General features: G+C 41.5%; 3 protein-coding genes across 3 annotated transcripts in view; 2 read left to right on the top strand and 1 right to left on the bottom strand.

The window, feature by feature from the left end:
- Nucleotides 1–296: 296 nt before the first annotated feature.
- si:dkeyp-97e7.9 (DEP domain-containing mTOR-interacting protein) lies at nt 297–3,367 on the bottom strand. The gene is made up of 9 exons (XM_034212318.1): nt 3,261–3,367; nt 2,973–3,151; nt 2,524–2,647; nt 2,198–2,376; nt 1,802–2,011; nt 1,566–1,691; nt 1,389–1,459; nt 1,016–1,120; nt 297–900 (listed from the first exon to the last, which is right to left on the bottom strand). The coding sequence occupies exons 1-9, from the start codon at nt 3,341–3,343 to the stop codon at nt 775–777; spliced, it is 1,203 nt and encodes a 400-aa protein (XP_034068209.1). The 5' UTR covers nt 3,344–3,367; the 3' UTR covers nt 297–774.
- The window catches only part of si:ch211-232b12.5 (zinc fingers and homeoboxes protein 3), a 55,589-nt gene continuing 30,988 nt past the window's right edge, over nt 835–25,435 (top strand). The window contains exons 1-2 of the mRNA XM_034212313.1: nt 835–855; nt 1,030–1,131. The gene's annotated coding sequence lies outside the window, so the exon portion shown is untranslated. The remainder of the gene's footprint in view (nt 856–1,029; nt 1,132–25,435) is intronic.
- On the top strand, nt 1,062–8,660 carry mafbb (v-maf avian musculoaponeurotic fibrosarcoma oncogene homolog Bb). Its single transcript, XM_034212319.1, has 2 exons — nt 1,062–1,127; nt 7,119–8,660. Exons 1-2 carry the CDS (start codon nt 1,077–1,079, stop codon nt 8,064–8,066), a joined length of 999 nt encoding a protein of 332 aa, XP_034068210.1. The 5' UTR covers nt 1,062–1,076; the 3' UTR covers nt 8,067–8,660.

Here is a 25,435-nt window from a genome sequence, read left to right on the forward strand (position 1 = left end):
GTATCTCCGTAGATTTACACAAGTAGGCCTACTGTACTTTAGTTAAATTTCGAGGCACTTTTTCCCATTTCTTGTTACTTTGTACTTCTACCCCAATACAAATTAAAGGTAGGCCTAGGCCTATTTAGTGTACTTTTACTTTTACGGCATTTGTTTTAGGATTTTAGTTACTTTTCAGATTAGGAATAAGGGTGCGAAATGTAAACAACAATTAAACAAGACTTTAGTTACACCTGGAGTAAATTCACAAGCTACCCTGCAGCATACAAAGTCATTAAAATTAGCTGCACATTAACGAGCTTTGATAATACTTTAATGCATCAATAACAATGTTCAGAAAATATTTTTTATATAGGCCAATCTGCAAAATGAGCACTTGTACATTTGGTACTTAAGTATATTTTGATGCCAATACTTTTGTACTTTCTTGTGAAAACATTCTGATTGCAGGACTTTTACTTGTAACAGAGTTTTTCTTCACTGGTATTTCTACTTGTACTTAAATACTTAAGATCTGAGTACTTTTTCCACCTCAGATTTTCAGTCATACAAAGCAAACATGTATTGCTCATGAATTCATGAGAACACTATAGACACACAATCATTGAGTTTAACTCTTGCTGCGACCATAACCATGTTCAGTGATTCCAACCCCGACCCCAGACAATGTAGATAAGAACTCTGCCAGTCAGTCTGTAATTGGGAAAAATAAACTTCACAAAATGATCCTCCATTTCCAACAGAGCAGTTTTGTCTGAAACCAGAAATATGTTGTCATTCCAGTGGTTCCATAACTTCCAGTACAACGGTGCGAGGCCCTGTCATCACCAGCCTGGAGACTGTCCTGTAGTCCAGGTAGAGAACACACTGTCCATTCACCTGGCACAAAAACTGCCGTACCTAAAGAAGATAATGTGAAGTACACAGGTCTTAAGAGTCAAATATGTGATGTTTTTCAAATTCCTTTGAGGGTATTGTACTATTTTCTGTGCCATGTGTGAAACATATATCTAACCTTAACTCCAGCAGCGGCTGCAGGGCTTCCAGGGTCAACAGCCTGCACATAACAGGGAGCCATGCCTCTGACAACAAAGCCCCAGGCCAGGTCATCTCCTATCACCTGTGATGAAGGTGAGTGACATTACTTTGTGCAGTAATTAAATAGATTATATTGTATCAATGTTAAGAAACAACATTATTATTCCACATGGAAGAATAATCTCTCAAAAATGCATTACATCTTGTTCCTAGGCAACTTTGAAGTGATTTAATTCTCCACTTAATTTAGGAGTATTGTTGTTAAATTGATACAGGAATAATGCTGTTTACACACCAGAGATGCCTCCAATGTTAGCCCTTAAAAATCAAAAAAGTTATAACAAACTCACCGTCAACACTTTCTTCATGAAAGGCGCACCAGGTGCCAATAACTCTTCACATGTATAACTTCTTCTAAGTACTGGAAAAAGTGTTACAAACAAGTCAAGAACATTCACCATTTCCAGTTTTGGACCTCAATAGAACATTTCGTTTATTTGACACATGAATATTAATTACACACTTGCCTGATTTAGGATTACATATTACTGAAGTTGAATTGAGCTGGACAAAGGGTGGAAATCCAGCAGAGTGAAGCTGAGAGGAATTCAAGCTGCCTCGACGCCCACTGGTAACCTGTTTCAGATATTTACCTGACCCCACCGTAGTTAATTAGTAGTGACTTTTATATTTGATCATTAGTATTCAAAGTTTATAAAATAGGCAAAAAATAGTGCAAAAATGGAAAGAGATCAGTTTTTACCTGACTGGAAAGCACTACTGCCCTCTTGAGGATGGCTTTTGTGCAAAACAAATGGACTTTCAAGATGGTTGTCCTCTTGTGTCAATATCACCACATCTTCGTCGTCCTCTTCACTTTCACTCAAGAGTTCAGATAGGTGGCGTCTGCGACGAAAATTTATGCAGAACTGATACAGCAGTCCACTGTCAAAGAAATCATACTTCTTTGCCACTAGTGGTGGGAAAGGGACAGAGAAAGACACAAAACAACACGTTTTAAAATGTATGGGATTTAAAAAAAAAAAACTCCATGAGGGTTTTTTCTTCAGATTTTAAAAAGTGCCAGCCCTCCCCACTGCCAACAACAGCTCACAGTCCTGTTTCTATACATCAAAGGGTAAGTAAAGACTCCCCTCACCGTGCTGAACGATGCCATGCTCCTGCAATATGCGGCACAGATCCAGGGCCTGACGCCGGCTTTCTGCCTCCATGTTCTGAAGGAGCCAGTCGATCAACTGGCAGCCAGGAAAGGAGCGCTGATAGGCAACGCCATGCTCCACTCTCAACTGCAGAATGGAGTCCTTGTCCCCTATGAGACTTGAGAAAGAGACACAAAAACCCTAAGTAGATTCGTCATGAAAATGCTGGATATAGCATTTCAAAGTTACCAATTTGGGATCCCAACTTGTACACTCTTAGGTCAAAGAAAAGTATCCCAGCACCAAAACGAACTGTAGCTCTTACTGTTCAAAAAGTTGTTGTCCTCGCATGAAGATTTTCACCTCTGTGTTGAAGGGAAAGGTGCCGTCATCCTTCCGGAAACGGTACAGTAGTTTGGCATCCTTCAATACTGACCTCTTATCACAAACTATGAAAAGAAAACATACAGTTTCAAATCACATTACATGTCACTTTACTGATGATCCAAAGCAATTTAAGTAAACTTTAATACCATAAACATGCCTACGAGAGTAAATGTGGGTTAAGTATCTTGCTCAAGGAAAGCTCAACATGTCAGCTGCAGGGGCTGGGGATCAAACAATTGACCATCTAAATTGGTTAGCTCCCCTGAGCCACATCTGCTCCATTGGATACGTTTTGAAATAAGTCTGTCTTTTCATAAAAGTTCAATAGAAAAACATTAATTCAGAGAAGGTCTTCATATATCCCCTTTCAATCTGCTTCATTATTACCGTGGTGAATGATGTCATGATCCATGAGGTGCTGCATGAGGCAGACGGCTGTCGCTCGATCCGGAGCTTCCTTATGGCTCACCAGCCAGTCTATAAGTTCCTGTGCCACAAAGCAGTTTGGATACGTGCGCAGGTGGTAGCGTCGGTCCTTGATCAGTTTTCCATCGTGTAGCCTCAACCTTGAAATTAATCAGCCATATGTTTGACCTAACACTTTGAATCCCCCATAAACCTGACCAAAGACATATCATACATCCACTCCAGCACCACCTCTTTCTCTCTTCATACCTGAGTTGTTCTCCAGCAATCATGACCTCTCCTTTATGTTGTCGGGCCATAGTTTTTCTCCTAAAGCTGCTTGCTCTCTCCATGTTTGTTTTATGTGGACTGGAAGGTAATGCAAGCTAACTTTCCAGTATGGCCCCTGTTGTGTTTACAAAATAACACACAGAACCCCAATTGCCATGTGGGAAAGATGTTGTGTATACAGAAAGAAAGGAAGACAAGGACATGGTACATTTCTGTCAGGCATGCCACAGACAGAATGCAGAAACCTGTCAAACCTTTTGTTTTTATCGTTTCTTAAGGCTGAACTGTAACTGGTTTTCCTCTTGGCTGTTTTTGACGGTGCATAGCGCATCTTGGAATCATTTTTTGTATTCAACTTTGAGAGAAACAAGTGAGTGACTGTTGATATCCACATGGTAGTCCTTTTCTAATTGCTTTCGTGCTGCTTATGCACTGACGACAGCCAGTTAATGGATGCTGTGATGTTGCAACCCGAAATGGAACAAAACTCTGGATTATCTAGGGTGCTTTATGGATGTTAAAGCTTCTTAGAAGACTTGCTGTTACGTGTCAGCCTTCTAGCATTGGATGAATTTGAAGTAGGTCACATTTTAAATATGGATGCACTGATCCAACTTTTTTTAAGCCTGCATACTGATACTTGGGCTTTGACTACCAAACTGATACCGGTGTTAGATTAATAAACTGTATGCCTTACTGTGTGGAAGTGACTGGGATCCTTGTTTCATGTTTAAAATAAAATCAGGCCTGGCTTAAACATTGCTTTGCTAACTTTGCAAACCTAAAGGTAACACATAAATACAAAGTGTATTACTGAATTGTTAAATTAAATATGAAAACAATATTTTATGCACCAACAACTTGATGAAAATGAATATCTTCCAAATGAACAGGAAGTTCTGAAAAAAATGGTCAGGATTGGTAAATTCAGTATATAACATAGTTGAATAGATAGGCCCCATTTAACACAACAGGGGATATTATTTTGACGTCATCAGCAGCAAGTATACCAGCCAACGCAACCTCTTAACTTAACACTTAGGGCCAGCAAAGCAAGCCTTATTTTTCACTTTAAAATGTTTTATACATGGTCAGTAGGCACTGCTGTGTCATGTCAGTAACAGCCAATCCCACAACAAGCAAACAAACAAAACAAAAAAGGACCATGCGGTTACATTTGATTATTTCTAACATGGAAAGTTAACCACTGATATGTAGCAAGAGATGCCAAATGGCTTTGTTGGCAGCTTTCTGCTGACTGTTGAGTCAAAATGACAAAATCCAACTAATTGAGTCTGTATCGACCTGATCCGTGCATCATTACAGCGGTTGTCTTCTATGTAATGTGGTTTCTGAATTTGTTTTGTAATCAAGGACATCACAGGTTATGTCAAGTGGGTCTTTGGGATGTGAAAGCAGCATCCATGCTTTTAGCCTCTCAACACTTAACACTGCCTACTTTACAAAAATTGGCAGATCTAAACCCGTACTATAGCCCCTACCTTAACCGCCTATAAAGAAGCTACATGATTAGTGTAGTTTGTAGGTGGGTAGGCACAATTAATATCCAAATAATATCCATTTTCACTTAATGGTCTCACTCCAAATAAAGTGAAACCCTATTTACAAGAGCCGTTGATGCTTTATGGGTCAAATGTATAATGTTAGTGTGTTACAGCATGTGTTTTTGTAGTGAATTATCCGAGTGCATTTGGGCTGTTAGCATCTTATCATTAGCATAACTCATACTACATACTTCCCCCCCGCCATGCTGACATAAATCCTACTCTGTGTCCCTGAGCCATCCCCACTCAGTCACACTGTCTCCTCTTTTCCTTTATTCCCAGCAACTAAACCTGACTGGAACAATGCCTCTGCGTCCTCGGACAGCACTTTCTATTGGTTTTGGCTCGAGTCCTCTATCTTGTCAGTGAAGCTTTTCGCTATCTTTGGAGGAAGCGGTGCCTGAGAGGGTCACCTCAGGGCAGGAACGTCGATTAACCCTTTGATTTCCTGTGCGGCTGTGTCACTTCTGGACACCGCTAGGTTCCCTGAATCAGACAGTACATCCTGGAACATGCCAGGTTTTTTTTTTTTTTATTGTGTTAGAGATGTTGCTGAGCTGGGACTGCAGATGAATACGAGCCTTTCAGCCAACTCCGGTTCAAAAATACATTAAGAAAGAATAGATTTGTCAGATGCTTTGCCTTTTCCTGCCTGTCAGGGGCTTAGGGTAGAGAACATCTCTGTATTCACATATTAAATACATGCACAATGCTACATGAGATTAACCAATCATTCTTAGCATTTCATCTGTCAAAACAGCAGTAATACAGCCTGAAAACATCCAGAACACAAATACAATTAAGAAAATAAAGAATGATATGAAAAGACCCGACCACTGATAAGCGGGAGAAGATGGATGGATGGATGAAAAGAGCTAGCCTTCTGACAAAGTTTTCTAACATGTTTTTACCCGACAACACAAATATTCCTCTTACAACACAAGCCTCAGTTTACTGGCTCAGAAACACACTCGTTCCCTCTTATGCAAGTCTGTGATGGTGCACACTTCATATCTAAGGGTAGATATTAAGATTGGGATTTCTGCAGTGTAGACTAGAGGCCACAAGGTGTCAGTGTTCTCCTGTGTGCTTACCACAGAGCATGGCCACAACAACAGTGTGAAATAAAGTGTCCTGCATCCTCCTTTTTGTTGTAGTTTAAGTGAAATCAGGCGTGTGTACATGACCACAAATCCAGATATAAATATAAACCAACTTAAGGTTGAAAGAAAAAAATGATATCAAGCAAGTTTAATATTTAGGCAAAAGTGACTACTATGTTTATTGGATTTGCTTAATGAAGATAAACACACTGCCTAGACTCAGTGTGTAGGTATTTGACTATGATTCATGTCAAGATTCATAGATTCATAGGCTTTTTTGTCATATGCACAATAGATACTATTGCACTATCTATACTTGATAGATAATGTTTTTATAAGTGTTATGCTATGACGTTTGTATATTGTTTTTGTCGGTGCTTTTGTTTGCTTTGTACTGCCCTTTGAGGCATTTCTTGTGATTTGGGGCTATAATACATTTTTCATTTGATTTGATTTAGATACAGAATACTTTTGGCAATGGAAATATAAGTCACAGGCTCCTCCAACAATGCAACAGCAAATGTACTTCCCTTAAAACAAATACAAATAGTGCAAGTAGAAATAGAAATCAAAGAAGAGAAGTGAGGAGAAGAAGTGCAAGTATAGTACAAATTCCTGTGAGATAAATAGGCCTAAATATAAAATAGAGGACAAGTAGAATATACAAAAACATATTGTATAAGATAGTGTGTAGCTGTGCAGACATTTATAGGTTTTGGTCAAGTGATCATCACGAAAAGCTCGTGGGGACAGACTCGTAGCAGCTTTTATGCAAATTGCCTCCTCAGCGTCTTTTCATTGGAGTGCAGCGTGGAGGTGTAGCCTGGAAGGCGTGACATCACAGCAATGCAGCTTTATGAAGAAAGTGCGCTTCTCCTGAGCAGGCAGAGGTGCGTCCAGCTCGCTGGCATCAGTGTGGAGTCTCAGTGTGTAGCGAGTGAAAGCAAAAAAGGCTGCGCGGTGCAGAATTTCCACTTCAGAGTTTTGGACGCTTTTTACGCACGCATGTCTTTTCCCTTTGTGAGCTGAAATCAAAGTTTGGAATTACTGCCATTTTTCGAAAGTAAGCACGTTTTTGCTGACTGTGTGAAATAGCGTCGGACACTCAGAGCTCTTTGAAGAGACCAGCTTTGTCAGTTAACATGTCCGCTGAGGCGCATTCACATTTGGGACTTCAGAAAAACAACATGGATTTCGTCGGCGACTTCGACTTTGCGAAGTTCGGCGTTAAGAAAGAATCGATGCAAGGGATGGACCGCTCCTTTATCGGGCCATGCAGCCAGCTCCAGAGACCGGACTCGGTCTCCTCCACCCCCGGCAGCACACCTTGTAACTCGGTACCCTCGTCACCGAACCTCAACCCCAGCGAGCCGAGAAATAACCCCGGGGGCGACCAGTTCTGGTTACCCAACAACGGGGGTTACCCTCAGCAAATGTACCCCCAATCTTTCGGTCTGACACCCGAGGACGCAATGGAGGCCCTGATCGGAGCCACGGCACAGCAGGGACACCCATCTGTGCCCCACGGCCACCACCAGCCACCTTTCCAAGCTGAGTACGATGGGTACGGCCACATCAACGAGCCGGTCCAGCAGTACCCGGGACTCCCGGGTCACCCCGACATGCAAGGCATCCCCGGCAGTCACTGCGAAGACCCTTATATGAAAGATGACATGGGGTGTGATTCCCCTGATTCGATGGATGACGAGTCGGACCTCGGTGCGCACATCCCGCACAGCCGCTACGACCGGCGGTCCAACGCGGACAGCAACTTCTCCGACGACCAGCTGGTGTCCATGTCCGTCAGGGAGCTGAACCGGCTCCTCAGGGGCCTGGGCAAGGACGAGGTGATGCGTCTGAAGCAGAAGCGCCGGACCCTGAAAAACAGAGGTTACGCACAGTCCTGCCGCTACAAGCGCGTCCAGCAGAAACACGTTTTGGAGCACGAAAAGACCAGCCTGGTGGGACAGGTCGAGCAGCTGAAACACGAACTGAACAGGCTGATGCGGGAGAGGGATGCATACAAAAGTAAATGCGAGAAACTGTCCGGTGCGAACTGTTACCACGAAACCGGGTCCACCAGTGACAACCCCTCCTCACCCGAGTATTTAATGTGAGTTTGTCCATCCCGCAGAACTGACCCATCTCCATGGCATTGGAGGCATTATGTTGACAGATCGCCCTGCTCTTTATCAAACAGGCCCATGGATTCTTCAAATTGTAATTAATGTTGGACTTAAGGATATCTCTCTAATAATTGTAATAGAAACAACTAGACAACAAGTTATACATGGAAAATCACAATGAAGCATGCATGCAGGACATGTATGAGATGTTTTTATTTTATACAGGCGTATCTGTATTTTGTCTCACAGGAGATACTTGAAATCAGAGAATATTCCCTTTTTATTAATATACTACTTAATCCTTTAGTTACGCTTCAATACTTTGGTGATTTCTTTTGTTGCTTTGCTTAGTTTTTGTAGCTTCAATTATATTTTGTGTTTATGCTTCATTAAAATAGAAAAAACATACAGAAGTTAATTACGCTAGGATAATGACTATTCTTTTTTATGAAGCTGATTCTGCTGGACAGATATGTTCCTCATTTGCTTTTCTTTTTAAGATAATATATGATTATGCAAATTGTTTTCACCCACTATGTTTTTAATTTGTTATGGATCAATAAACCTATCGTGACTTTTTAAAAATTGTGTCTCATCTGCTGATAGATTTACTATCCTATATAAAAACATCCACACAGTGAAATATTTAACACGCTTTCAAATGTTACATACACCACACCAGTCACCTGTATTAGTATCATAGTGTGTTATCCATATGAGTGCTATACCGACATTTTAATACTTATATACTGAGTAATAAATGCTAAAAGCTCTAAAAGAAGTGCAATAACGTTATCTTTTAGAACTCTTTAACACAATATATAATTTATATAAGTAAAAGTGAACTCACTCATTTAAGTGCAGTGACTGCTAAGACAAGGTGCACAAAAACATTAGCTCAACTTTATACTCAAATCATTTTCTCTCTGTACACACATTCACAGTGTGAGTTTGAAGAGGTCATGTTACTTCATCGTCGTGTCATAAGTATTAATATTATTACAAATAGACGGCCAGAGGAACTGGAACTCCCTCAGTGTTGTGTATGTGTTAGTTTGGTGGAGAATGAAAGGCCGAGTGGATTTACTTTATCGTATCACAAGTATTAATATTATTATAATAGGACGGCCAGAGGAAGGAGTGCCAGTGTTGTGTATTTATTGGTTTGGCCGAGAATAAAAAGGCAGAGTGGCTTTCTCTTCTCCTTCTCGACCTTTGCCCTTCATGGAGAGCTGCTTCCTGTGGGACCCCTGCATGTGAGATCAGCCTGGCAGGGGCTGTGGGGCACAGATAAAATGGAGTGGAAATCAGGCTTCCCCTCCGCTCTCTTCCTCAGACAAACACCTCTGCATTCATTAACGGAGGAAGAGAGAAACAACGACCACGTCGGCACAAACTGCTGCTCGTCTTGCCGATTTTTTTTTTACTTCATAGGCTTTTTTTTCTGTCCTGCTACATTTTTAAATCCTCTTGCACATTTCCCTGACAACAGATCGTTTTCAGTTCAGGACTACAATAATATTTGGATAACCGTAATAGCTCCAAGGCCATTGTGATAATAATGTGTGATAAGTGGTCACATTGTAAATGGAGTTTACAGCCTCTGTGCTGAAAAATCTCCCAGTTTCTTGCTGTCAGAGGAGACTTTCTCTCTGTTCCCACCCTTAGTGAGAGTTTGGCAGGTGGCTCTGTTAACGGCCCTACCCTTTAGCCTGGAAACCAGGTTCTCTTTTCATGTGTGACCCCCTGACAGGTTTGACCTCAAAGCAGCTCTAAAATCAAACCACAGGTGCAAAAACACTTTCCTCCCTGAGAACAGGCCGAATCCCTGAAGGTCGGCGCGCTGCACCGGGAGTGCGTGACGTAAATGAGTACGTTTGTGAACATCAAGGATGTAGCAGAAAATAAACCAGATGGTTATGGCAATGAATAATGCTCCTCTATATTTTAATGTTATTGGGACAGGCTCATTAATCAGTGGCTCTTATATATGGCACAAGACTTTGTTTACAGGCACAGTTCAATTTTCTTCTAGTTTAAAAGTGTACTCGTAAAATATCCTCATTAACAGTAAACCCACTCAGATGACTGCTATGCAGAAAACTCTTCCCAGTTATTATTGAAGAATTTTGTTCACATGTTTTGTTGATTTTTGTTGTTGTTTTCAATAAATACAATTGAACATGTCTTTATGTAATTTGTAAATGACACAATCAGGCAAATTATTAAAACCTTCCAAAACGTCTACAGCATTTGAGATTGAAGAAGGCTTCCTCAAGTAGATTTATATAAATAGAAATGATATAGTATGTGGACATAGGGATATGAGACTAAATACTGGTTTATAATTGGGATGTTTTCAGGTGACACAAATGTTGTCCTTTCTTGGTTTCAAAGACTGATATTTTCGTAAAGTGATGGCATTTTTTGGAGTGATGTAGCTGGCACATTGTTTGTCTCTAACCACTTAGCCATTACATCCACATTACTGATAATTATTTATCAAAAATCTCATGGTGTAATTATTCTAAAAGGCCAAATAGTCAACCCAATACTGATATCCAGGTATTTGATTTAAACACAAAGATATTAGCTTTTTTCCATATAAACCAGCTTGAACCTGATGTGTAAATGTATATTAGTAAATGCACAATTGGAACAAACTGGGTACAAGGTGTGCATGTATGTGTATACTTGCATATATTTTACATTGCATCAGATGTGTTTTCGTAGGTGTGGTTTTTCAAACAGGGCATTTCTTTGTTCGGTGCGGTACGTTTGCGCACTTACATACATCACATGAGGATTTCTAAGCTACGGCGGAATAATACAGTAGAAGTGTTGGCGAGGAGAGCAGTTTGTGGTGCTGTGTGACAGTGTGCAGGGTGCCATTGTAGAAACGATTAGCCAGCTCTTTTTCCTCGCATGTGATAGGCTGGTGGGCCTGATGTGGGAGCCTCACACTACCCCCACTCCCTCTCTGCCTCCCTCCCCTCTTCCCTCCCTCCTCCTCCCCGCCACCAACACCCCCAGCCCACAGCGCCTGAGGCTGGCTACTGAGTCAGCAGGAGGGAAAGGTGTCTGCACGGCTGTGGCATCGGAACAAGAGAGAAAGCAAAAGAGCTGGAGAAGGATAAAGAGCAGTGAAAACGATTTAGAACAGACGTGCTTGCATTTTTTAAAAACAGATGGAGAGAAGGAACGATTGCACGGAAAAACGAGATGATGAAGCAGGGTAAAGAGGAAGAATCATCATCTCTTAAATTATTTCCAAATCACTTCTGCAGAGGCCTTTTTTTATTACATCGTGACTAAGATGTCCACTCTCGGTGTAACTATGACACGCTCTTACACAATAAATAACGCCTATAGTCGACTGGCCTTTCAGTGAAAACACTCAAACGTGTCCATCACAATCTGTTAAAGGTGGTGCCAACCTCTTGGCCGAGTGCTGGGGTTCGCCAAGGCCTGGCTGCGTCTCAGACAGCGGACACAGACAGTGGAATGCTGCAGATACTCACCATTGTGTGGGGAGAGGCAGAGGAATGCAGGCTGCCAGGCTGCGTTCACTGTCACCAATGAACACAGCCAGAGGCCTTGAGCCATGAGGGAAACGCCGGGCCAGCGGAGCCTATGGTCAAACACCACTCACCACCTCCATCTGTGATATCATAGCCATCTTCTTGGACAGTGTTGGTTTGGCCCAGTTCCACTGTCTAAACACTGAGTATCTTGTTGCAGAGCACCTGACTGACTGTCCGAAGAAAACATCAGAGATAAGATAGAAAATAGTCAAATAGGAATCAGCTGAGCAAATATTCATTTGATTCAAACAAACCCCATTGATCAATCAGTGAATTCTGCGTTCACATTAATGATTGGCGCTAATCTCCTGTGGCTAAATGTCAACTGACGAGACATTTGACCCCCGATAGCAAGACGTTTCCAGCCTCAGCCAGTTCTTTCACCCGATGTTTTGCAACAGTTAAAGTCTCATATTGTCTGCAAGAGTAGCTTCACGTGAAGAGTAGAGCTGAGATTGGGATGGAGGACAGGATGGACGAGGGGCTTCCTCTTTCACTTCCTATATGAGGGTCCAGTCAAGTGACTCTCTGTGAGAGTGTTGGGTTGTGTGTTGCAGGAAAACGCAGCTTCGACGGCTGTGGTTTCCGTTCAGGATGTCCAGTCGTTTCTGTGCGCAGTTGTGACACCGTGAATCATGCAGCGGCCACACACGCACATAGACGTCTCCATGGACATGGCACACATACACACACGAGCAGACATGGCTATGCAAATACAGACGTTCATGCACTTTCTTCCTCTCTTGCACAAAGCCACACATTCTTAAAAATATCATGTGATCCTGACTGTTAATGTTTGTCACCTTCTTTTTTGATTGCCCTAGCTGCTGCTTGGACTATGGTTGCTTTTTTCAGTGTAACCACATCCTCAAAGATTCCTCTGTAATTATGATTGTACTATTGGTAATGAGTTAGTTTATCACATGATGGGCTCTGCAGGCTGCAACAGAGTGGATTAATGTGTAGCTTCAGAAGTACAATAAAGCTTGTCTTGCTATCTTATTGGCCGTAATAAGGAATCTGGCTTCCTGTGGACGTTGTGTTCAGCGTGTTTGTGCATGATCTCCTGGGGATCTGATTGGAAGGCCCGTTGATAAAGTTCTTGTCACGTTTCAGTGGACACCACTGACAGAGGTGTGACAAAGTCCTGTCACATTACGGACCCTGGACTTCGGTTACCGAGCGAAGGGCAAACCACTGTATGTAATGATTATACACGTTGCTTCCAGCGTGACAGACACAATATAAAAACAGCCTGGGGTAAAAAACAGAGGTGTTGTACTCGCATACGAAACAGGGGTAACACTAAGAGACTAATCGGTTAAGATTCATTTCAGGAACAGCACACCCGACACCTCGACTTGCTTACATACTTGGAGCATATTCTCCAGTTTTATGAGTGACACTGGAGTTTTGCAGCATAAACAAGAGGCCAAAGAGTAAAGGAAGGTTCACTGAAGAGAAGATTAGAAAAAAAAGAACGAATCTCTTTTCCTTTCATTCCCTGCTAGGATTTCCTGTTCTGTTTTATGGGGGTCATGCAGCTGGCAGGCGCCCTCCTGTTTCTGTCCATAACGATGACAGGCGTCCATTAGTGCACAGTAGAAACACGAGCCACAGAGGTTAGCTCAGGCTCTCCCCCCACCTCCCCTTTTCCCCTGACAGGCTCTTCCCTTTCCACAGCCCCTGGCCCCCTGTATACAACCTACCTATCTATAGGGCAGATAATTGTGGCTTTCAGTTGCTTTTGGCAGCGCTTCGCTGATTAAGGGTCAGCTCCTGCTCAGACGCCAGCATGTGCGCCTTGGCGAGTTTAACACAACCTGGAAATCAGGTCCAGGCCTCAGGGACCGTGTAATGTCTCTGGTATATAACAAACTCGCATCCAGGAAAAAGTAATGGTGGGACTGAAGAGCCCTGAGGATGAGAAAGTAAACAGTTCTTGCTAACTTTGAGGAAACTAAAGAGAAGAAAAGCATGTTTTTTTGGTGGGTTTAAATGTAGGAGATAAATCAGGAAACACAGATAACAGGTTGCCCCGTATTCTCAACGATAGATGAAGGATGTGTCGGGTGCAATTGGAACAAAACAGGATACATAGGAAGGCAATCCAGGCACTCCAAAATGTAACAACAAGTATATATTATGTATACTTACAGTAGTTAAATCATAAAAAGGACTACATGTTTAGAGCAAAGTAGGTCTTCGTTTCATGTTAACATTTCCCTTGTGTCGTATTATTTTGTTTTTAATTGTTTGATGTGTTATTGCCTATGTAAAGCTCTTTGAATTGATTTGTGTGTGAAAATGTGCTTTATAAATAAACTAACCTTAACCTTCGTTTGGCACTAATAACTTTTGAAGATGTTTTGGTGAGAATATGTTGGTGTTTTTTTAGACCCAATTTTAATAATGAAGTCGTCATGGTTACTACTTTCAAAAAGCAGGGACTGCAAGAAGGTATCTGCAGAAAAACTATTATCTTGAGCAAGTTTAGTTGGTGAACTGATATTTTTCTTGACACACCGTTAGTTTAGATTCTCTCATAAAGACTGAGAAAAGTAGACATGAACATATGAAAGGGTTTGAAATCAAAACTGTCACTGCCCATATACCATTCGACACCCTTCTTTATAAGTTTCTGCGGGTGTCACTGACATGAGAATCTGTCATACGTTCTGGTAAAGTCTCACAGGCCTCCTTGGAATTGGGTGTGTCGCTCTCCCACTAGTGTGTCATGTTAACATCTCCCGTGTGTCGTAACTCTTCCCTCGTGTTTCTCAGAAGGACTGTGCTGAACTTAAAGCCATATAATCTTTTTTCTTTAAGATGATTTTAGCACAGCAGTATCTGTCCCTGCGTCTTTGGCACAACAGTTGTTCACACACCCATTCTTTGATTTCTTGGCCATCTTTGTCATCATGCGCGATGTTGAGGCTCAACCATCTGTGCACTGTGGTCGGACTGTCAGGGAGAGAAGCGTGTGATTGGCCACGATGGAGCTTATAAGGCGTCTATTTAAGGGGACGACAGTTTTTATACTAAAGTGAACCCATGTACTTGTTTGCTCTTTTTGTGGTCAAGATACAGGAAGTACTTTGTTCTGGGATTCAACGGCAGAAAAAAAAGAAACACTTACTTCTCAAAAGAATTAAATGAAAGGTTACGGGTAAACAACAACGTTTATAGAGGGTGTGATACGTTTTCCCACTGAATTTAAGATAGATAGTTTATGAACCAAATGTCCTTTGAACCTAATGCCAGTCACATAAATCTTGATTGTTGCCAACAGAAATAAAATTCTCATGGTTACATGCAAATAATGAACGTTAACAAAAACAGTACATGCTTATACCTGCTATACAATACCAATATTATTGATCATATATTCATTTAAACCTGCTTACAAAACTGTTATTTGGCCTCTTAGGAGGATCAAAAACCAACTGTAGACAAAAAACTGATGATTCATTACCTTTTCAAAGGATTAATTGTACCTTTTGGTCACTACTGTTTGCTCTCTTGGCTCCAAGAGAGCCGGTACACGGTAGAAAATCTACACATCTTCAATTGCAGACTGAAATCTCATCTGTTATATTGAGATAATATCTGTATATTTGTAGGGGTTGTACCTACTATATTAGAATACAGTGGCTGTAAGTCGCTTTGGATAAAAGCCATATAGATGTAGCGTTGTGTTTTGGGAGCCGACAAGCAGCAGCCAGTTTGCTTAGCTTAACCAAAAAACTGGAAACGGGAGGAAACAGCTAGCTAGCTCGCCTAAAGGTTGAAAGGAATCTTCTTCCCAGCCCCTGTAGAGCTCACTAATTATCACAGTGTGTCTGCCGTTGTTTATTCAGAGCTTTTCATGTTGAAAAAAGCTGAGAGCAGCAAGAATGAACCAACACAGTAAAAGTAAGAGTGTAAGTTTATGCCTTAAACATAAAAAAAAAAAAAGAGCTTAAAGATTGTAAAGGCTTCATAGAGCTGGGAAGGGTTTTCAAAGTTGGATGAACATTCTCTTAATCTTTAAACCCTTGTCATTTGATCGATTTAATTTATAAAAAGGCTTGTTATATCAAAACAATGTGTTCCATACAATAAGACTAAGTGTATTCAGCCATGCCATGAATCTATTAGGCTGTACCAAGGCTTTGAGTTGAATGCTAACACCAGCATGCTATCATGCTAGTAATGACAATAATGACATGTTGACACTTAGCAAGTATAATAATGACTGTCATGACTCTCTTTGTTTAACTAACACTTCACCCTGAGAGGACAATGTCACATGACAATCCATCCTTTAACCCTTGAGACATATCTTTCAAAACCAAACAAATGTCAACCTCATGGTGGCAAGGAGATAAGGAAAAATATGAAAATCACCAAAGTCAGAAGGATTCTTCCTCTGAGGTACATTAATATCTGTACAAAATGTAATTCTATTTACTTTTTGTTGAACTGTTATAGTTTTTACCACAGTGTCCAATAATTGATCAAAGCTGCTGTAAAAAAGTGTCAATCTAGTGCTGAATTGCTTTATACTGTATTATTTGTAATATTATCATGAGATACATCTGATTATTAACTCACTTTACAAGTCCTTATAGTCTGCAAAAGTCAAAAAGTAACTGGATGATTTCACCAATGTAAAACTGCAAAAAAGCAGTCCATTGTGAGAGAAGAGAAAGTGAACAGTGTGAAGCAACACACCGCCCACACGTGGCTGAGCATTGGTCTGCAGCACCAACATGTCCGGCCTGAAAAACAACACATGTAGGTGGCCTCTGAGCTGTGTCCCAACCAACTCTGACCTCAGGCTGCACATCAGGTATTGAAAACCGTTCAAACTGTCCAATTGTTGTGGGAACCCCCCATCTGCCTGCCTCCCGTCTTCTGATGAAACATCAGGCACATATCTGACATGTGTGAGTGAAAACAAAACCATGACACACGATCAAGCTGATAACACAGAGGCTTCAAATACGTCTCTGCCTCTGTGTGGCTGCTCTGGTGACAAACATTTCAGAGTGTTCATGTCAGTTTCAAGTCTCTTTTGTACAGGCCAGGTCAAAAGGTCACCATAAGTCTGTGAGTGACAGCAGTAATGGCGAGCGGGGCTATATTTAAATCCCGCAGAGAGGAACAGCTTTGACTCATGTGTGGACCCTGCGCATCCTCTTTCCGGACTGAAAAATGAATCTCCTTGAGTTTCCTAGCATCAATAGGACTAAATATCTAAAGACCCTGATTGTGTAATGTATTGCTAAATTAGCAGATATTGTCAAACAGCAACCTTTGACATAAAGGGGGGGGAAAAAGCATTTTCAACAATCCTTTCATGTCCCCTTTAAAAGTTAGAAAGTAGGTTATTGGAAGGAGTATCACTGCCTGGCTCCAATAGATTGAATTGATCCGTGATAAAGTGAACCCTCCCTTTAATGATTATTTCCCAATGCCCAGCTGAGGAGTTCAGCTGCTTTGTTGTCTGAATAGATCTGGAGTCTAACTGCGTTGATTCGTCTGAGGCAGCAGAGGTGTTTAGTAAATGCTGTTGTTGTGGTTGATCGGTGGAAGGAGTGGAAAGCAGGAGCGTCGGGCTTTCCCACAGAATCCGAGGAGGAGACTTTGAAATAGGAGCAGCCTCTCTGAAGCTTTATCAAGCCACGATCACCTGATAAATCTGTCAGAAGCCACAGCCCCGTGCATAGGAAACCTGTTATTCATATGTGCTAGTAAAACACATCTTTGAAGGACTAATCCCTTAATCCTGATTCATTGTTTCATCAGCAGAAGAAACACTTGTGTTTGCAGCAAAGACTTGTTTTCTCGAGCCGTAGTTCCCAAATAGTGTCACATAAATGTTTGAGATTAATGAGGAAAGTGTGGCAGGTGGATCCCATGTTATCCCTTCACTCCCTGTGTTTTCCGAGCGGCTAACCCCCGGGGGCTACTTTGACATGCACATGCATACCTATCTGTGCCGCTATCTCTTTACAGTATATCTGTGTCAGCAGCGGGCCGAGGCAGGAGCATGAGAAATGGAGGCGAGCTCGGTCCTCAGTCCCACGGATAGGGGCTGTGCACTCAGCTGTAAACGGTTTCTGTGGGTGTGTGTGTGTGTGTCTTTATTTCCATCTGTTTTCATCACCTCTGGAAAGGTGGCATGACGACTCTTCCCACAGGAGCGGCGAGAGCGTTGCCGTCCCGCACCTTCCTCCTCTCCTCACCTTACTTGATGACATGGGCCTTATCGCTGCATCTGCAGGGCCAGTTAGTCCTTCCCCTTTGTTTGAGGATTAGGGGACGCTACTGCACCCATTGTGAGCTCCGCAACGTCAAAATTGCGAGGCACAAATATCTTCCTTCTTTGAGAAGTCGACACTCAGGATCAAACGATTACTTCAGATAATCTCAAGCATAATTGAATAATATTCGCAGCTGCCTAAATGAACTCTCTCTGACTGCTCAATATGCAAATGTCTTATTTTACTCCACATTGCATTAAATCATCATTTTGTTTGGCCTTGAGCTGTGGGGGAGAATGTGTTTACATCCACAAGTCAGGAATTTGTCAAGGTGCGTACCTGATATGATGCACTAAAAAATGAGTTATCTGCAATATCTCTTCCCAAAATAAGGTCAAAATAGACTCAGCGTCACTTCAGGAAGACTCGGAAATGTTTTATAAAAGTACTGACGGCATCAAAGAGGGGATGCCTTTCACTCCATAGCGAGCCACCGTTACAAAGAGAGTTGACCTTGCCTTTGGCCTCTTGGCTGTCTGACAAAGCAATCCCCATGCTCTAGTGCAGTACGGCTGTCCTCTAAATGAAAGTAGCTGAGAGGCGAAGGGCAAAGAGGCCTATGGAATATCAATGTGCGATGCTCTCAATTAAGATTAAAGCTTCAAATGGAATCCTATGGAGCCCCTTCCCTAAGAAATGCTTGACATTTTACCCTTGCTGACTCTGTATAAAAAAAAAACAGTCCTGCGCCACCAGTACCACCACCACCACCACCTCCGCGGACGCTAACTAGCTGCCCCTCCTCGGTGATTCACTGAATTCATTCTGCAGATATTGACTTGGGCTACAGTCACACTTCTAAGAAATAAGTGAAATGGATCATCTTACTGCCAGCGGATGATAAGAATACTGAAATATGGAAAAGCGTCTGGATCAGCAAAATGACAAACTGGGGTGGTGGGGGGAAATATGAGGCAGTCATGATAAACCCTTAGAGACAAATTCCCTACTGCTAGACGGAGGAGAGGAAAGAGAAGGGAGGAGAGGTAAAGGAGAAAATAAAATATACTGCAACATGCCCGTTTTAAATGCATGTTTTAAAGGGGGCCTCGTTAATTTACAATACGTGCATCCTCTCTCTGAATGCCAAAAACACGGACAGACTGCACGTCGTAAAAGTATATTGGCCAATCTCATCAAGATTTAGTCATTTTCAGAATAAGCCTTCTATATTTTTACTTTCAGTCTTGTAAATTCATCACCTTTTGTCTGACAATAGCCTACAGTATTGTCTGTGTATTTTCAAACACTCCCTATTAATAATAAGCAGCCAATTAGAAAGCAGCAATCTATTCCCTATAATTAGTACAATGTTTGAGGTTTATTTAGCATTTTTTTCTGGAGATTCAGCAGATGTCGTTTCTGGGCCAGTGGCTTTCCGCTTGAGTATAACAACACAAGTCAGTATTTACTCAGAATATGCGGCATATTTCCTGGTGATTTACAGAACACGATGTCAAATGTTTGCATCATATCTTGTAGATTAATGCGGATTATAATGTTGTTTACAGTGTGTATCTGCCAGAATCGAAACATGAGCTGTGCAAGTATTTCCCTTTTTATGAATTTGGTGCAAAAAACACTGAGGAAACAAACAATGTGTTTCCATTTAAATCAAGACAGTAATTCAGTAAAAAAAAAACACATGTGCTCATCTTATTAAAGCATGTCAAACTCAAGGTGGGGCTCAGTTATATGTTTAATAATGAGCTTACATCTTATGGCTGAAAGTAAAAAAGGGAGCAGGGACTGATTATGAATGCGATGTAGAAAATAAGATCAAAATGGAGCCTATCGTGTAAACTCCACCCTTGATAAACAGAATTCCACATCACGCTCCAACTCTGCAGTTAACTGAATCAATGCAATTCCACTTGTGCTGATCTTGCAGACTGAGGCCCTTCCCCCATCCTCCCTCACTTCCCCCCTCCCTCCCTCCCTCGCTCTTTTTCTCTCTCTCTCTCTCTCGAACACACACACACACACAAAACCCGTCTCCCTCCCCGTGCAGGTCTACCCATCGTAACACATTAGCAGTAGAAGCCATCACACAATCAAGACAAGGCAGTGTATGAGACGTCAGGCCAATTTGTTTCCTTCTCGGAGCTACATCACATTAGCAGGGTGGCTATACCCTTGAGCTAAATCCAAGTTCACACAGAGGGAGCGGGGCTGCCGGACAGGAGGGCAGCGATGTCAGCACTTTTCCGACGGCTGCTGACATGTATCCAGCAGACTGACATGTATGAAAAAAACAGCTTGATAGTTTGAAATATGGCCCTTTGGATGTTTTTTTTGTGGGGGCATTTCCTGAGGCATGGATGAGAAAGAGTGCACTGTCAGAAAATGAAACCAGAAAAAGTTCTTCTGTCAGTGGTCAGGACATCTGTCTAGAAAGAAAGAAAAAGACTGGATCATCACAATCTCATACCTCCGAACTAATTTAATATGATTTTCCGCATTTCCCCCCTCCCTGAATCAGAAGACAAATGTGACTCGGAAAGACCAGTCAATAGTTCAATTATCTGATGTCTCACTTGCTTAATTAAACATATAATTGACTATCTAAAGAGTAATGATAGCCATCCCATTACCCATGAATCCGATGGATTTGGCATAACCACCACTTGACCCCGCGGTGGATTGACTGGCCTTCGGTACGGGGTCAGAGTGTATCCACTGTTCAGCGCCGTAACACTCTTGCTCTGCCCGTCGCACGTCTATGGATGTGGCGCTCGAGTCTGCCAAAAACAGTTGGAGGGAAAAATGCAATTACTGCGAGATTATCATACTGCTTCCGTTTGACTTTTCTGACTGAATTCATGAATATATATGAATCCATCTTGCATCTCAATCTGGAATCCCCCACATCTTAGCCCCCCACATCTATGTTTGGCTGGTGGCATTTTCTTTGTTTCCTCAAAGTGTGTCCTCACAGGAAGATTAAAGCGTTACCCTGGAAAACCTGGATAATTCAGAAAAGTACAAAACATCAAACATTTGAGCCTACGTTACTGTATAAAAGAAAATCCCTGTGAAATAAATTCCCAGAAACGTAAAGGTAGAATGCATAAAGGAAGTGTTTTTCCTAAATATTCAGTTAAAAACCTTGAAAATGTCAACTTTTCGTAAACGAAGACAAACAGACCGTTTTTATTTAGCTTGATGACCAAGCAGTTTTTTTAGTTTATCCAATTGATATCTGAAAGTTTTCATAAGTTTCAGGTCTGTAGAATTTCTTCAAAACATTGAGGACTATTTAAAATGTTGAAATATTCAAAATGTTATGGTTCTCTCGTATCTCTCTGTTTAGTATGAAACTATGAGCATATAATTAGCATAGCTGTAGCTAACTAGCCATAAGCTAGTTTCAGCATGTAGCATCATGTTAAACTACACATTGCTGTTTTAATTATTCAATGTGTGTACAGAATAAAAGAACAATCTAGAAGGTGTTAATTAATGAGTTGTTTAAGGGTTGGTAATTATATTTTTCCACTTTGGACCAAACTAAGCTAGCTGTTTCCCCCTATCTTTATGCTAAACCTAGCTAAGCTAACTGTTCCTTGGCTCCTTGGTTCCTTAACAGACATATTTAACAAAGAAGCAATCTTCCCAAATGTTAAACAGAGTTGTGGTTATTGCCAATCATTTGGTAATTATCTAATCCCACAAATGTTGTGTTGCACTTGATAATTTTACTCTATGATAAATTATACTTATGAGATCCACACCAATACCAAAACTGTGTTCATTTAAAATGATTGAATTCCTATAAATGCCTGACAATACCTTTACCCAACCCCCAAACACACACTCAGACACACACACTCAGAGCACCATCTCTCCCTGAATGTATCACCAACCTTTGGACTTCACCACTACTCCCCTTAATAGCTCAATCTGATGGATCATTTAAAAGCCAGCTGAAACAGACAGATGGATAATGGATTGCATGGCAAATCAATGCCTGGATCAATGGAAGACATGCATCAATAAATGGATAGAGAGCTGCTGAAATAGACACCAGAGCTAATGTGGAACAATGTAGAACATCATTGTGTGGAGCTCACAGCGGGGAAGGCTAAATACGAGTCGGCCCAACTGATTGGGTGTCCTTTTGAATAATGGAGACAACAAACTGACAGTGATAAGCTAAACTTAAGCTTAGCTGCTACAGTGAGGCTGTGGGAGCTGCGTATTTAGCGCCCATCCCCAACACACACACACTCTTATAAAGGTTACCACCACCAGGCCAATTTCTCTGCCGTAGCTCCATAGAAACTTCCGGACAATTTACACGACTGTAATCATGTGACGAGGCTGTGAGCTGCACTGTAGATACAGTATCAGGGGAACAGTCATTAACAAAAGGGCACATCTGAGTTTTGAACAAAACACAAAGTCCCAGGAATCTTTCCTCTGTCCTCTCCAGGGTCGCGTGAGCAAACGCAGCGTCACCTTCGTCAGGGACAAACTAAAATGTTGTTTTTCAGATGCGCACGTACAGAATGCTGAGCTAACATGCAGGGACACATGGTGTTGTGGGGGAGCAGCTCGCCACAAGTGTTGAACTTGTGTTGGACCCAGGTGGCGTTTGTGACCAGAGCCTGACTCATTGCTGCAGCATTGGACGCTCCAATCTTGTGGTTTTAAAACGTTGGATTGCGTGAGGCATCCCACTCACTGATAGCCACATGTAATACTGCCGTCAGCTGTTGTGTATACGCATAAACAAATTAAATACAATTCTTATTAAACCACAGTTCGCACTCCTTACACAAGCAAGTGGCAAGACACTACAGCTGTTTCTCATGGGCCCGTGCCATAAATCTCTGGTGAATGGCTGGTTTAAGGGTGGGTGCTAAGGAGCAGCTGTACCCGTCTAAAAATAGCGGCAAGGCTGCTTCTGCCGGACAGTGTGTTAAAGCTCAACATGCAGTATAAAGCACAAAGAGCCTATCAACAATACCTTCCACCTGCATTAGCCTAACGGCGGCCTGGCGTCAGCAGAAAAACGCAGGAAGTGACTGACTGCCTTGCAAACTGAACGTCCTCTCTGACTCACACAACCAAACAACGGACAGATTCCTGAGCACATAATTCAGACACGCTTTATTTTTCCAATGAGCTGAACATTCGTTATCAGCGCGTCGTGGCCTGAGGCAGAACGCTGCCTCTTCGCTGTAGTGACAAGCACCGGCCGCCCCGATGGAAAAACAAATCCAAGATGGCACAGTAAACACAAAATCATTATGACAGGCAACAATGTAGGACTCAGCACACTAAGCACATTTTATCAGTGTTTTCTTTTAGTCAGAATTAAAAACACAGCCTGAAATGTCTACATACAGTCCTGCTTGTTCAAGGTGATAATAAAAAGTATGAGTGTACAAACCTGATCCTGTTCGTGCGTGGGTGTGTGGGGGGGTGTATTTGGGGCGCGCACACCTGTTTGGGTGTACTGTAGGGTAAATGTAATTGCTAAACACAGAGGCTGGCAGTGTTTCGAGATGCAAAATTGTGCCTCTGGGAGTCACTATAGCTCACAATCTGACTAATGAAGGCCAAGTAATCAAGCTTCAAACTCATCAAGCATGTTTGCAGTAATTAAAAGGTTTATGTTCAGCACCAGGAGAGCCGTTTGACTGTCAGTTGGTGTCAGCCAAACCTGATGTTTGCTCTTTTTAGCAGCCCGAGCCAAAATCTGAACATTTCACACAAAATGCACCGCTTGTTTGTTTAGTTTATTTGGGAATATACTGCAATAACACATTCATTGGGCCACCGTTAGAAGTCCAATCTGTCCATTAACACCCAAGCACATAAACGTACACAGTGATGGATATCAGTCCAATAATCAATTGTTTGACGAGTGTTGTCTGTTTGAATTATCCTGATCTATTGTGTCCTGTGGGACTCTGAGGGGCTGGTCATTTATTTATCTTATTGTTCATTTAGCAGGGACAATACACAATACATAAATTGTCCCAGATGAAGCTTGAGGTTCATTTTAGGTTGATTATAGTCAGATAGATATATGCTATATTCATCCAAAATTCTGAATTGTCTTTTGTCACTGCAGCAATCTTGTCAAGCATTCAGTACAACATATTTAAAAGATAGAATAAGATACACATCTGATAAAAGATCAACAGCTAATATACATATTTACAGTAAAGGACAATTGTAATACTCTACATTAGACAGTTTCACCCTGCAACAGAACTATATAGACACATAGAAACAGAAACATATACAGTGGGTAATATATACACTATAATTGTGGAAAGTAGCTGTTGTGCAAATTGTTCTGGGTTATAGATAAGGAGGATTGAATTGAAATCAATACCTTACACTCAATAAAAACACCATACAAGAAACGAGGAAAATAACAACCACCGTGAAACAAGAACACAAGACAGATACTGAATGCCAGCTACAGAGCATAGTCCAACATCCCAACAGCATTAAAGACAGTTCATAAGTAGCCTACAATACTTAAAAAAAATACACTTAGTAGCCTACCAATACTGGACATGTTGTCATATCTACATTGCACATATCCACATACAAATCTGCACGTGTACTGGACAATCACAGTTTTTGCAAATACATTCCCATCTACATCCCTTTGACATTCAGCGTGTACTTTAACCTCTGCTGGTTTTACACCTGCACAGAAAAGGCTGCTCACATCTGCATGGGTGCGATTTGTCATTATGCACAACAGCATATGCGTGCTGACTAACTGCATTAGGCGTTAACACAATATTTGGGAGGATATAACGTTACACCTTCTGCCAGACATGCTGACATCCACAAGGATTTTACCCAGCATGCAGCAGGAGAGGTTCCACCACTACATCTCTGGGGACCACAAGTGACCTGAAGAGGACATCAGGCGGCGGCTGTTTGTCTCCTCACTGTGAGGCCTCGGCAAAGTTAAAAATGAACATTTCACAGTTAATATCAGAAACAAATAATAACAAATAGTCTAAAATATGTATTAACTCGTGATCATTAAGCATCATTGTGATGAAAAAGACAGATAGGTTGCTGTTTTATTCTAAGATATAGCCTACATAAAGGGTATTTCCGGAGTTTATTATAAAGGAAGTAAATAAAATGAGGCAGTGAAGTTGTTTAGCTGAGAACAGAGCTCCCTCTGGTGGCTGAGTGCTGCTAGTGCTACAGTCAGATTACTGTGAAATGTAATCAGTAACTGAGTACAAATGACATGGCTGTTGTTGTCATTAGTAACAAAAAACATCAGATTACAAAATCAAATTGTAATCTTATCGAAATACTTTTGGATAGTTTTAAAATCAAACGTTGAAATCTTTTTTTTAACACATAAAAAAACATTTTAAAGGCAAATAAAATGTCTTTTGCATATTCAGCATTCACTCTTTGTACCAGTACTGTTTTCGTACATGTACAGTCAAAAACAAGTATTGGTACA

The sequence above is a fragment of the Gymnodraco acuticeps genome, unplaced genomic scaffold (assembly GCF_902827175.1).
Source record: "Gymnodraco acuticeps unplaced genomic scaffold, fGymAcu1.1, whole genome shotgun sequence".
In the NCBI taxonomy this organism is placed as follows: domain Eukaryota; kingdom Metazoa; phylum Chordata; class Actinopteri; order Perciformes; family Bathydraconidae; genus Gymnodraco; species Gymnodraco acuticeps.

Coding starts and splice junctions, on each gene's coding strand:
- mafbb (XM_034212319.1), top strand. CDS start 1,077: ATGCCTCTGACAACAAAGCCCCAGGCCAGGTCATCTCCTATCACCTGT. Junction 1,128..7,118: donor CATCTCCTATCACCTGTGAT/GAAGGTGAGTGA, acceptor CATTCACATTTG/GGACTTCAGAAAAACAACAT.
- si:dkeyp-97e7.9 (XM_034212318.1), bottom strand. CDS start 3,343: ATGGAGAGAGCAAGCAGCTTTAGGAGAAAAACTATGGCCCGACAACAT. Junction 3,152..3,260: donor ATTGCTGGAGAACAACTCAG/GTATGAAGAGAG, acceptor ATTAATTTCAAG/GTTGAGGCTACACGATGGAA. Junction 901..1,015: donor CAGCCGCTGCTGGAGTTAAG/GTTAGATATATG, acceptor TATCTTCTTTAG/GTACGGCAGTTTTTGTGCCA.